This window comes from Stigmatopora nigra, chromosome 15 (assembly GCF_051989575.1).
Source record: "Stigmatopora nigra isolate UIUO_SnigA chromosome 15, RoL_Snig_1.1, whole genome shotgun sequence".
Lineage (NCBI taxonomy): Eukaryota > Metazoa > Chordata > Actinopteri > Syngnathiformes > Syngnathidae > Stigmatopora > Stigmatopora nigra.
In genome coordinates, this window is record NC_135522.1 from 6,920,724 (window position 1) to 6,934,736 (window position 14,013).

Sequence of the window (14,013 nt, forward strand, 5' to 3'; positions counted from 1 at the left end):
TGGAGCAGAGAAGAGTTTTAAACTTGAAGGAAAATTCTTAAAAATTTACTTTATAAAAACCGACATTTCATTTTGCTGTTCCGCACCAGATTAAAAACCCACAATGAGTTTATCGTAATTCGTAAAGTGCATGACGTGCATCAATTTACTGCACACGTGATTAGACGATCTTCTTATAACATTGTAGTTATTTATTAATGTTTCTTGTTTTATTTATGAATTTGATGAATAATGAATGTGTCTGAAGCAGTTTACTGGTGGAGTGCAATAAATATGGGCCAAGAAAAAATAACATTTGGAGAAAAATAAAACATTTCAAGTGTGCAGTAAAAAAATACAGTACATTGTATTTCATCTTAAAGTCAAATAAAGTGCAAATCAGCAAATCCTTGTAAAGAAACATCAAACATAACATACCTTAATGTTAAATAAAACTCAAGTGTATTCAACAATTGCAAAATAAACACAATCTGAGGATGTAATTAATAATTTTAGGTACCACAAGAAGTAACCCACCTACCGGTAGTACTCATAACCCTACATTGAATAAAATTGCCTTGTACCTCTTTTTAGTTGATATTTAGATGACTGGGCACAAACACCAAAGACCAAAATAAAACATTTAAATCATTAAAATGACCAAGTTTTCATAAAGTGTTTTTTTCTAAGGTCCCTAAATGCATCTTTCAAAATGCTCCCTTCTGATGCAAAGGTCACCCCTGTGCATAAATGCATAAATATGTCAAACATAAAACATGACACAGTAAAAAGTTTGACATGCATTTGTCTTTACTAATACCAAAAAGGAAAGGCAACTTCAGAATAGCTTTCAACAGCAACACATTTTTCCTACTTGACATCTTTTTTTGACATTAAGAAGATAACATAACAGGCACTATTGATGCATTGTGTCCTCGGGGAGTGCCGCCAGGAGCTCATCCAGGTCATCTGCAAAGACAGGCAAAAGTTTGTATGTTTCTACATGCAATATTTGGGAGACATATTTAAGCAGGAAATTAACTGTCCTAATACGCCTGTCAAAATCCTACAACTGTCTCGTGATGTACGATAATGGATTAAAAAAAAACCTTCAAGCCTGGCTTCAACCAAAAATTCACCTCTGCTCATAACATGCAACAAAAACCTTTAAGTATATAAACATATCATCAACTACTGCTTATAAAAATCTACCTTGGCCCACTGATGGCTGATGTTAAAATTCCTACTGTCGTGACACAAGGTCGTATTCAACTGAATCAAAAATGTTAGAAAAAAATGGGTCATATTTTCAACCTTAAAACTACCGGTTGATGAAGCATCGTGTATACAAATGCATCTGATTTGATGACATGATCATAAAATAAATTATTTCTATGTTAATTGTTATCCTTGCTATTGTCTAGAATCTAGATAAAAAGTAGCAAAAAAAAGTATATATTTACCATTCAGTGTTCAATGTCGTAGCTCCTTTAGCAATGAGTTGAAAGCTAATACTTTCATCGGTCCATCTGGAAGTGTAAAATGTCTCCTGGCTTGAACGGTAAAATGTTTCCGCAAAGATCTTCTTTCGAGGCCTCGTTCCACTTCTGTTGTCAACTTCGTATTCTTATTCGTCGCACGATGAAAATCGACAATCTTGACAAAAATTGACACTCGAAAACGCAAAGTCCGACCGGAGGAAAGTAAAGTAGGCTTGGATTTCATACCAAAAGTGACTTCCTACTTAGTAAAAAATACGGATGCTCTCACAAGCTTGATTATTGATCAAAATAATCGCAATGATCATTTTGGCCATAATTATGCAGCTCTGAGCAGAAGGCAAAAAAATGCCAGAAAGTTTCATACAGAATAACAAAATAAAATCCTCGCAGCACGGTAAAAGACAAAAACCGGGCAAATAAACCTAAAAAGACCCACAGGTCTTTAACCTGCCAAGTATGTTTTTTTGTAATATAAAGATTTCCTAAACTAGTAAACTGGCATCCACATTGAAATCCAGTGGCTTTCAATACAGCAACTATAATGTACTATTATACTCAAATTGTTATTTATTATCAAGCCCTCTATTCAATCAATCTAGATTTTACTAAACATACGACATAAAAATATTTTCTCAATTTTGGCCGGCAAATTTAAAATACAACTTAACTGCATATATTTCCAACAAAAATAGGTCTTTTTGCACTTAAGGAAGCCTACCTTCATCCCAGCCTGAATTTTGCACGTTTCCATCATTGACTTTGTTCCCGTCATCATCATCATCCTCAAAAACCAGTTGCATGCAGGAGGTGGGTTTGTTGGCGGGCAATGGTGAAGTTGGCTCCTATGTGGAAGAAAAATACAAGAATATTTAGTGGTTATGATCATGTCTGCCCATTCAGAATCAGGTAGCCGCCACTCACCAGGATCAAAGGGGTGAGCTGCTCCGGGGCGTGGCAGGCTCCGTCTGGCGAATAGACCCTCAGGATGTTTTTGGGCGTCACGTTAAGGTAGTGGTTGCGGTGGGATGGGGAGAAAACGCCCACCTGGAAATACCCCAACCATTAAAAAAGAGAATATATACTTTAGCAACGAGCAATACGAATTCACATCTTAGCTATTAATTTTTTTATTTTAAAAATCATATATACACATATAAACATATACACATCTATGTATATAAATACACATGTACATATACATATATATATACACTTGCACATATACATGTACATATACATATATATACACATGTACATATACATATATACACACATGTACATATACATATATACACACATGTACATATACACATATATAAACATGTACATATACATATATACACATGTACATCTACATATATATATATATACATATATACGCCTATATATACATATACATACATATACATATACATACATATACATAAAAACACATACTACAGAATCATAGCACTGACAGGCCCATTTTAAAGAATTGTTTCTTTTGTTTTTTTTCATTATTATTACTTATCCAAATTTGCTAGGGTTATTAACTTTCACCAAATCCAACAATTTATACATTTTAATGTTACCTTAAAAGGACCTCTAAATTAAAAGTGTTTTCTAACCTGTTTGAGCAGCAGCACAGCGCCGACCTTCAGTTCTCCCAAGCGCTCCTCTAAGAGGCGCCGATGGAACGTCCCCTGGATCTCACCTTAAGTCAAAAAAAAAAGATATCTCAGAAATAGAAGTATGAACATCATCTGTGTGTGTATGTGTAGGCATACCTGTAGGATCCTTGAACACGGCCTTTGCATCAGTGTGCGTGTGGTTGATACTTTTGAGCATGACAGCCATGTTTGGCACTTTGTTTTTGTTCAGTTGCTTGAAAGCCGCCTGCCGCACACAAAAAAAAAAAGCCATATAGCCGCAAAAACGATATTTGATTGAAAATGGAAGTAAGCCTATATTGGCAAAACAAGACCTTGCGGAGAACCATGATCACGCTGTAGGAGCGCAGAAAGCACGCTGGGTTCCGCTCGTCAAGTCCCATCTCAGCCTTCATTGCTGCCCAGGGGCCGTTGCTGAACTCCTCTTCGTCACATTGGGAGCTGGAAATCTGAAAAGAAGTATTGTTGCTTCACATTTTGTGTAGAGGTGCTATAATTGTGCTTCATATTTTGTTGATAACAGTGTAGAGGTGCTATAATTCATCAATTATACAACTTTTCAATGCCATAGATAACTCAAAAGCATTTTGATGATCCAAACATGGTTTTGAGACATGTTACAAGTTAAAATTTGCCAATAACTTGCAATTTCTTCATTCTACATTTTTTTTTGCAATAATGTCCGTTTAATGTTTAAAAATTGACATTCAAATTACTGGGATGATTTTTGACAGACCAAACCAGCATGTAAACTATGGGCATTATTTACTGCACTTTCAATAGTTCTATTTTTTGTTAAGACTGAAAAATCTTTTTCTTATCCATTAATTATTAGAACAAAATGTTAGTGTTGAAAGACCTGCAGAATCGGCAGAATGATGTCATTACCTGCTTTGGGGAAGATTCCGCCAAATCATGAGCAGGTTTATGCGGAAGAGACACCACAACCTCATCTAGATTCTCACTTGGTGGCTGAAAAAAAAATGAATAAAATGACTAAATTGCATCATGACAGCACGAGAACAATAGACAAAGTTAACATTTGAGCGCCACCTGCTGTGGGAGGAGCCCGGCCGGGCCCGGAAAGCGTCGCGTCATAGGCGGCCGGGGTAGAGAACGAGGCCTTTTGCGGGAAGCTTTATTGGACGCAGACACTAGCTGAACCAGGTGATTGGTCAGCAGTGGTGTGCTGAGGGGATGGTGGCTCAAAGCTGATGAGGGTGAGGACGTGGCCCCTGGTGAAATGGTCTCAAAGAGGCCCCCGGGTGGGCGGACTGGTGTATTGATTCTCCACGCCTGCTGAGGCTTAGCAAAAGTCTTGGGAAGAGAGTTAGGAGCCGGCGACGAGGTCGTGATAGGACGCATCGGGGCCAACCGTGGGGTGGTCGGAGTCCGTGCTATTTCAGTCTCTCGACTATTGGTGGGTCGCAGTATTTTGACCGGGGGATTGAGTCCTGCCAGACGTTCGCAGGCTTCCAAATCTGCAAGGTCCAAGTCCCAGTCGTCAAAATCGTCAAGGGTGTTGGCATTCGTGGTGGGATTCTGTGACACACCCAATTGAGGCTGGATGACGTCAGACTTGGATGTTGGAAGGGGTTTTGATGATTTATCGGTGTTAGACTTGAAATAATCAGTGCTGGAGATTTTAGGGAGCACTGGTGCGGCAATTGGCGGCGGCGTTGATACAGTGGCGGTGGGCTGCACTCGAGGTGGTTGGCGTCCAACGGCCTGAGCAACTGTCAACGGTTTCCTCAAAGTTGGAGTGAATGTTTTTAAAGCAAGATGTGACGAATCGCCACTTGCATGTGGTTGGTTGAAAGTGGCATCTCTGGGGCTGACATGCATAGTAGTCAGCAGAGCAGGTGGAAAAGTGGATGCGGGTCTTTTCGGCTCATTGAAGTGTGGCTCTTTGGGTTCGAGCAGAAAGGGGCGAGGTCGAGTATTAGAAAGTTTCCGCAGAGCGGATGGGGCTGCTTCGAAGGATGGAGAGGCTGAACTCTGGGCGGTGTTGTTGCCAGAATCGGTAGAAGTGACACAAGCAGCGCCAAGGGGGCGTGGCGGTATGGTAGGTGGGCGTGCGACTGGCCAGTCGCTCCCAAGTAGGTCCTGAACCACAAACAGAGGGTCAATACCAATACTTTTTGATGAACAAGTTAAATTAGCCTACTCATTTATGTACAATTTTTGCTCTTGAAAAATGCAACTCAGAATTTTGATGAATTAATGAGACTCTAAATCAGGGGTAGGGAACAAATGGCTCAAGAGCCATATGGGGCTCTTTTGGTGGGTGTATATGGCTTAGTATATGGGTGTGTATGTGTGCCTGCATGAAAGAACACTAGAGGGAGTGGAATAAAATAGCATCTCTTAAAAAGCATCTTTTATTAAGACACTGTATTCCACACAATTCAAATTTAAGGGAAAATAGGGAGTTTCCGGGATCATATTAAAATGCAGTGTAATCATAAACTCAAACGCACATCAAGCATTTTCAAGAATCCTAACAAAATTGATTGTAAAATGTACTTGTCTTTGACAGGATGTTTTTATAGTTTTAAAATAAACACAAAAAGTGACCGGTACGGGCCATCAAGCCAGGGTGCAGTTGCATAGTTAATGCTGACCACCAGCGAATAAATGCCCATAAAAACTGCAAACATTTTCTGATTTGCCTGCTAAGTTGGTTTATATGGGGGGAATGTCAATTCAAACCTAGTGCATTGATTTCATACGAATCGGATAGTGGTATTTGAAGTTATAGTAGTATACTATGTAGAATAATATCACATGGCATTTTACGCCAAAGTGATGGAGACTACACGTGGATACAAATGACAACAGGTGTGTCTGTGTGCGCGAGGGATTACCTCATCATCAAAATCTTCGCCAATGCTGAAAATCCCATTTAGTTGACAATTCTGAAACGATCGAAATACATTTCTCTGAAATCCACATTTTGCAAAAATACAAGATGATGATGATCAATTGATTAAAAGAGAAATGTCAACTTTTTAACCCCCATTAGCGTGGAAGGCTAAAGTTTTGCCCAGAATGATCTAACTTACCATCACGTGTAGGAAGTGTAGCAAAGACAGATGAGTTGCAAGAAGATCCAGAAAGCCATCCAGGGATGAGATGTCCTTATTTTTGCGGTTTTATTGTTATTTTGTCATATTAATTTGCGGACAAACATTGTATGCTGCGATGGGGCAACGAGTGAGGTTAAAAACGTGATGACGTAGTGACACGTTTTCCAAAGAAGCAAAAGTGAAAGAGATGGTTCCCTAACACGGCAAAAGACGATCGTGTTTCTCTTTTTGTTTTGGAAGTAATTCGCATATATATTTCTGTTTATAGCTCATTCTTACAGTTTTTTCCAGTAAAAAATGTATATGTGTATACTGATCACTCACCTCTTGATAATTTGATATGCATAGATGTGTTTATATTGTTTATTTCATGTTTGTTTGTGCATCTTGGATTATTTAACACTGTAAATTTGGCCTCTATTCGTGGTGACGGACATCCAGTCTTTTATTATGTTGTCAGTGCAATTGCATAGGACGTCTATAGCAGTCAATGGCAACAAATTAGTTTTTTTTTTTTAAGTAGTGTCTTTTCTATGTTTTCTATTTTAGGGCTAATTTCATTTAACTTGGTTTAACCTGGCTGCCTTTGGATAGGACGTCTATTGGTGTCAAAGATTTTGTTTGAAAAATAAGTAAATAAATAAAAATAAAAACAGTGGTGAAAACGAAAGGTCAGATGTTGTTTAGCAGGTGTCAACAGGGAGGAGCTTATGTCATCTGCTACAAGTTGATAGAGAAGATCTCCCACCCGCTGAGGGCCCCTCGCCGTCTTCTGCTGGCTTCTGGCATCCATCGACCTCCATCAGCTCCAGCGCATCATGGACGACGATGGCAAAGCCCCCGAGGATCGAGAAGCGGAGTCCTCTCTTTCCAATGGCGTTGCCTCCGAGACGTCGTCCAGCTCGGACTCCATCGAAGAAACGGCGACGCCGGCAGCCTCGTTGACGTCGGATGGGGACGAAGCGGCTACTGAGGCCGTGGCGTCCTCGCCGGATGGACGCTTCCTCAAGTTCAACATCGAGATCGGGCGAGGTTCTTTTAAGAATGTTTACAAGGGTCTTGATACGGAGACCACAGTGGAGGTGGCCTGGTGCGAACTGCAGGTATACTTCAATACTTCTACACACTTAAATAACATTAACTCACTGAGGGCAAAGGTTATGCAGGTGTTTGACCTTTGCCCTTGTCATTCATCAACTCTTGACTCAGGAGAAATACAAGTTATTGTTGTTTACATTTTTAAAAAGAAAAAAAGAAAAGATACACTGAAAAAGATTATATTTACTGGGATATTTTACCACTATTCTTAAAACTATACACACAAATCAATTAAAAAGGGGAATATGTACAATTAAGAGGCTTAATTTTGGAGGTCAATTATGACATCAACAATGTCTCAAATTGACTGATTTTGAATTTCATGCTTAATTCAAGGCAGAAGGATAAACAGAACCACATGTGGTTGTGGAGCCATAGTTTGCATTCCTCTGATTGGGCGTCTATGATTGTCAATGGCGCTGTCATCAAATGCTAGTGATGCAATTACGCACTCCATGAAGACACTATTTGTGTACGTGTGTGTGTGTGTGTGTGTGTGAGCGAGATAAAGTGCTTGAGATGACTCAACACTTTACTCATCATTTGATTGGACGCAGCGCATCTGCAGCGTGTCGATAACGTTACACATAAAAACACATGCACGCACACAGACGTCCAATGCATATGAACTGAAAGGGTTGGCAGCGATGCCATTGACGGTTCTGGATGTCTGATTTACTGAAATAAGTCACTTTAAATAATATTATAAACACATGTGAGTCGGAGTTACTGGGGTTTTTCTTTAACTTTTTGGATATTTTTTTTCTAAATAAATATCCATAAATACATCTAAAAAAAAATCTAGTGGTATTTGAGAATCTAAAAACAATAGGGGAATATTGAGTTATATATTTGACTGGTATTTACCGTTCAATAGTCATCAGTGTATTTGATAAGGGATGAGTTTTGGATAAATTGCTGACAAATTGACTTGGACAGACCCAACGTCTGACCCGCGCCGAGCGTCAACGTTTTGCCGAAGAAGTGGAGATGCTGAAGGCGCTCCAGCACCCCAACATCGTTCGATTCTTCGACTCGTGGAAGTCAATGCTGAACGGTCGCAAGTGTACCGTCCTGGTCACTGAGCTCATGACGTCGGGGACGCTCAAGACGTGAGTCCACCCGCCAAAGACGCCCCATAGACGTTTAACCCCGCCCCCCAACTCTTCCTCCCCAGGTACGTCCGCAGATTCCGCCCCGTGAAGCTGAAGCTGCTTCAGCGTTGGAGCCTCCAGATCCTCAAAGGTCTTCACTTCCTGCACTCGCGAAGTCCTCCCATCCTGCATCGCGACCTCAAGTGCGACAACGTCTTCATCACGGGACCGTCGGCGTCCGTTAAGATCGGAGATCTCGGCCTGGCCACCCTCAAGAAGGCCTCCTTCGCTAAAAGCGTCATCGGTAAAGGCACTCTTCCCTTCCAGAAGTGAAGGACAATTTCCCTTTAAAATTCATTCACTCATTTTCTGAACAGCTTGCCCTCACAAGGATCATAGGGGTGCTGGAACCCATCCCAGCAGACAACCAGCCTTCAAAAAAAATAATTCTGGTTTTCTACCAAAGCGGGTGATTTGATCCTGTTTTCCAGGAACCCCGGAGTTCATGGCCCCCGAGATGTACGAGGAGAAGTACGACGAGGCCGTGGATGTGTACGCCCTGGGGATGTGCATCTTGGAGATGGCCACTTCCGAGTACCCGTACTCAGAGTGTCAGAACGCTGCTCAAATATACCGCAAGGTCACGAGTGTAAGTTTTATTTAAATTTTATTTTAGTGAGATTGTGAAGTCTATTAGCTCGTCGCATATATTGATCTCATTTGTATATAATGATATAATATATTTATTTGTCATGTTGCTCTGCTCTCACCTGACATTTGCGACGGCGTCCGCTCCCAATTTACGTCCAACTGCTAGGGGATCAAACCGGACAGCTTCTCCAAGGTGACGATCCCCGAGCTGAAGGACATCATCGAGGGCTGCATCCGCACCAACAGCAGCGAGAGGTGAGAATGCCGGTCTGCATCATCCTGTCCACCCTTTTAACTCGGCGCCCGGGCTCCGCTCCAGGTTCACTGTTCAGGACCTTTTGGACCAGCGCTTCTTCCAGGCCCAGCTGGGCGTGTACGTGGAGCTGGCCGAGGACGACGATGGCAGTAAGTCGGCTCTGATGCTTTGGCTCAGGATGGACGGGACCAAGAAGTTTCACGGCAAGTACAAAGACAACAACGCCATCGAGTTCCTCTTCCAGCTCCACAACGACGTCCCCGAGGTGGTGGCCCAGGAGATGGTAGGCCACGGCGTGATGAACCAAACATACATATATATTGTATGTATATACATACAAATATACATATACATATGTATATACCTACAAATATTCATATACATATGTATATACATGCAAATATACAAATACATATGTATATACATAGGCATATATATATACATACACATGTATATACATATGCATACATATATATACATACATATATACATACATATATATACACACACATACATACATATAAATACATACACATATAAATAAATATATACATATATATATATATATATATATATATATATATATATATATATATATATATATATATATATATATATATATATATATATATATATATATATATATACACACACATGAATATGCATACACACATATATATACATACACATATACATTCATATACGTTACATATATATACATACACATACATATGCATACATATATATACATACACATATACATATGCATACATATATACATATACATATGCATACATATATATGCATACACATATACATATGCATACATATATATGCATACACATATACATATGCATACATATATATGCATACACATATACATATGCATACATATATATGCATACACATATACATATGCATACATATATATATATATATATACATACACATATACAGTATATAAATGGGCCAATCGCAAAAATTGCTGACTACTCAATTATGGAAATAATTATAAAAATAATTTGTGACAGCTGTAACTCATGGTTGTACATGCACACACGCATGCCCAGGTTGTGTTGGGCTTCGTGTCCGAGTGCGACTACAAGCTGGTGGCGATGGCCATCCGAGATGGCGTGACCGTCATCAAGCGCCAGCGAGAGAAACGTCGGCGAATGGCCGAAGACGCCGCCCGTCAACAGGAGGAGGCCGCCCGCGAGAGTGAACGCCTCCGCCAGAACTCTGAGGCTTCAGCCCCGCCCCCTCCGGCAGGGCCACCATCCGTCGGAAGCCAGGCTAATCACATGATCGACAAGACAGCCGCCCCAGGTGAGAATCGACTTCCCAAATAAAATCCGACAGACGATGAATGACCTTTCACCTCTGGTCGCTGTGACAGCCAATGCGGTGGAAGCCACGCCTCTGCCTATCATTTCTCCTTCTCAGCCAAATGTTTACGCCTGGCCGCCGAGGACCCGGCTCACGAAGGCTCCACCCTTTCCAGTGCTGCGCTACCCGAGGGTGAGTAAAGGGCGGGGCTTTGCATCCACTTGGCATGGCTTCAGCTATGTTTGTTTTTTTTTTATTTCAGAGCCTCGCAGTTTCACAACACGAACCCACAAAATCACAACATGGGTTCTCCTCACCTGCAGATAGGTAACAGGCGTACTTGTACATTTACGGTAATACGCTGTGGTTGCCATCTTTACTATCTCAGTAGTCAGCACATTTGACTCCCAGAATGATGATTTGGATCCAAATGGAATGGGATGGATATGTGAAAAAGGTGGCATTTCCTCTGATTTACATTTTTAGTTGCGCTTCCGACGTAACATCGGGTATGAGCGACTGCAACGAAGGCCAGTCAGAGAAGAGCGTCCAGCAAGTGACTGAGCGCCATCCCGACAGGAAATTGAGGAAACAAATGAAAGCGCAGCTGAGGCTAACGGGGGTGAGTGTGGAACCCTCACCCGTTCCCCATTTCACCATTTCCCCATCTTTACGAGTTGGGCTATTGCTCATGAGTCCAGGTGTCCAACATGGCCGACCGTGTGGTGGAATGTCAACTGAGTACTCATGACAACAAGATGGTGACCTTTAAATTTGACCTCGACGGCGACAATCCCGAAGACATCGCCTCCGTAATGGTGGGCAAGTGCATCCGACCACCATGCACCACAATCGCTCACCTAGCATTTGTCCCACAGTTGCACCGAGACTTCATTTTGGCCGGCGAGCAAACGGTGTTCATCCTACGCATGTATGACATCATCAGTAGGGCGGAAACCATGATGATGAACCAGAAACAAGTACGATCCAACACGCATCCACATATGCACAAAGCACAGGTCCTGATAACAATGACCATGTCGCACGACAGACAAAAATGGCCGAGCGCCCCTCCAAAACTCCTTCAGGAGTTCCCCTCGACGGTAAGACCGATTGACAGCTTACGTTACTTCGGGACGTCACACATTAATTGGAAATTGCCAGGTTTGGTGGAGGGCGATCTGCCCACCTCCAAAGATGTCATCCCCGAGGCTGTGCCGACACCGCCGTCATCTATTTACCATTCTTCAGGTAAATATAGGAGCAAATCCACTTTAAAATCAATAGTTTCACCAAATTTCCATCTCCAGCCTCAACCCCACCGGCCCCCCAATATCCTCCACCATCCCAGGACTACCCTGGCTACGCCTTACCCACCGGCATTCCCCCTCCGTGGTTGCCCCCCACCGCACCTCAACTGGCGCCCAACATGGGTCCTCAGTGGCCGCCCCCTGACCAGCCCCTCTTCTCCCTGGCTAATATGATGACGTTAGCCATGAGCATGGCCCGCACCTTCCTGCCCCCCAGCCAGAGCTACCACCCGACAAGCCCCTTGGCACCCCAGCTCAGGCCCTTCTCGCCACCCACGTCGCCATCTTTGTCTCAAGCCTCCTTCCAAGGAACTTCACCCTTAGGAGCAGTCGGCACCCAGCAGGGCGCGCCCCTCAACTGGAGCCCTACCGAGGTAAATTGCTTCGTTATCGATTATTCATCATCATTATTATTCCCGCTTATGACTTCCTCCTTTTCAGCTAAGGTACCCCTCACCCCCAACCCCTCATGGTGAGTGATTGTGACATCAATTCCTATGATAGGGGTATCCAGACTATGAAAATAGTATCGGATTGTGCTGTGCACAAGAGGCTTGAGTACAGCCTACATTCTGTTGTTTTGAACACATGCAGGTTCTTCATTGACCGCCCCCTCATTCCTGGCTCCGCCTCCTCAACAAACGCAAGTAAATAGTTCACGCAGGCCTGAATGGTAACGTTAATGCGGAACGCAAGTCAGACCCGATTTTATCCGAAAGCAGGTGCACTCCGCTGTCACGCCAACCCATGGATCGCCAGCCACACGTGAGTGACGGTAACAACAATACATGCAAAATAATCTTAATTATGTATGCGGGATAGATTCCCAGTGAGCTCAAGAGTTGATTGGTTTGCCATGTTTCAGCGATGACTCCGCCTACCCGAAATGTGGGTCGATTCAATGTGACCAACTCGGAACCCCAACTGGTGCGATCGCCGCCCGCGTCTCAAATAAGCCAATCGGAGAGCTCGGAAAGCGTCTCGGACGAAGCGAGCCAATCGGAAACCAGTTGCTACGATGCCACGGGAGAAGGATCGGAGGGGAGGAGGAGGAGAAATGGTCGTAAACCGCCGGGCACCGCGTGGGAGGGGCCGTCCTCCAGCCAATCACGGAGCCGCTCCTACGTCACGTCCGACGATTCCGACAACGACGACACGTGGGACGTGCTCAAAGAAATTCGGGAAAGGTGAGCCGGAAAGTTGCCATGAAAACATGGCTGACCTAACTCCGCCCCCTACCTGTCCCAGACACATGTTGGAGGTGCGCCGCTTGCAAGCCAATCAGAAGCGAGAGATGGACGAGCTGTGTCAGAAGTTTGGTAAAACCCCGCCCCTCGGCGCTGTCGCTCCGGCTGCCATGTTAAATCAACGCAGGCTTCACAGGCCAGATGTGCTGCCCCCAGCAGGTCAGATATTCTACTGCTATGAAGTATTTAAGAATATATAATATTTTAATAATATTAGCAAATATTTATCCATGATAGTTTTTATCTATTTAGCATTTTTGGTTTAAAAAATAATACGATTCGACATTTTTTTGGTAGTATCATGCATAAAACTAACGATACTAATAATAACGAGTGAATTTTGTGGCAGGTATTTTGAGAAAGCGCTCTCTGGAGAAGCCAAGCAGAGTGTCGTTTGTGCCAGGACACACCTATGTGGTAAGTCACCCACAAAATTATTTTCTAAGTTGTCTTTTTATTTTACCTGCCCTTTTTCACAGCCAGACACCAACTTGAGCGTCGAAAAAGAAACGTGATAATGACTGTGATGAGTGCTTTCAAGTGTCTTCTTGTGCTATCTAACTGAGAGACTACTTTGCATTATTTGCACGAACTAAAATAACATGCTTTTCCTCTCTTATATATTCTTATAATCATTTGTTTCAGATGTAATGTCATTATTTTTGTATAAAAATTGAATTTGGTGTTCAAAATGTCTTTTTTTTTAAAGTCTTGAAAACGAGAGGTTCGTCTTATAATCGAGGTCGTCTTATATTCGAGCCAATACAGTATTTGTGAGTGAACCTTAGTTGTAGGCATCAAATTCATTCCAA

At 42.4% G+C, this 14,013-nt stretch overlaps 2 protein-coding genes across 2 annotated transcripts; one reads left to right on the plus strand and one right to left on the minus strand.

The window, feature by feature from the left end:
* Positions 1 to 767: 767 nt before the first annotated feature.
* On the minus strand, positions 768 to 6,386 carry hrob (homologous recombination factor with OB-fold). Its single transcript, XM_077734651.1, has 10 exons — positions 6,196 to 6,386; positions 5,998 to 6,048; positions 4,184 to 5,236; positions 4,019 to 4,102; positions 3,445 to 3,579; positions 3,248 to 3,356; positions 3,089 to 3,174; positions 2,403 to 2,525; positions 2,200 to 2,323; positions 768 to 948 (listed from the first exon to the last, which is right to left on the minus strand). The coding sequence occupies exons 1-10, from the start codon at positions 6,196 to 6,198 to the stop codon at positions 896 to 898; spliced, it is 1,821 nt and encodes a 606-aa protein (XP_077590777.1). The 5' UTR covers positions 6,199 to 6,386; the 3' UTR covers positions 768 to 895.
* Positions 6,387 to 6,933: 547 nt separating this feature from the next.
* LOC144208623 (serine/threonine-protein kinase WNK4-like) lies at positions 6,934 to 13,885 on the plus strand. The gene is given in 21 exon segments (XM_077734562.1): positions 6,934 to 7,322; positions 8,257 to 8,429; positions 8,495 to 8,715; positions 8,903 to 9,060; positions 9,229 to 9,317; positions 9,382 to 9,601; positions 10,389 to 10,644; positions 10,715 to 10,836; positions 10,907 to 10,971; positions 11,131 to 11,266; positions 11,346 to 11,462; positions 11,523 to 11,624; positions 11,696 to 11,747; positions 11,809 to 11,968; positions 11,971 to 12,328; positions 12,396 to 12,426; positions 12,610 to 12,729; positions 12,820 to 13,141; positions 13,203 to 13,360; positions 13,551 to 13,618; positions 13,681 to 13,885. Coding segments are annotated over 21 exon segments (3,249 nt in total). The 5' UTR covers positions 6,934 to 7,037; the 3' UTR covers positions 13,717 to 13,885.
* Positions 13,886 to 14,013: the final 128 nt, after the last annotated feature.

Excerpts from the sequence above, each read along its gene's own strand:
- hrob (XM_077734651.1), bottom strand. Across the intron at positions 5,237-5,997 it reads GCGAAGATTTTGATGATGAG|GACCTACTTGGGAGCGACTG; the intron begins GTAATCCCTCGC and ends TTTGTGGTTCAG. Across the intron at positions 3,580-4,018 it reads CGGAATCTTCCCCAAAGCAG|ATTTCCAGCTCCCAATGTGA; the intron begins GTAATGACATCA and ends ACTTCTTTTCAG.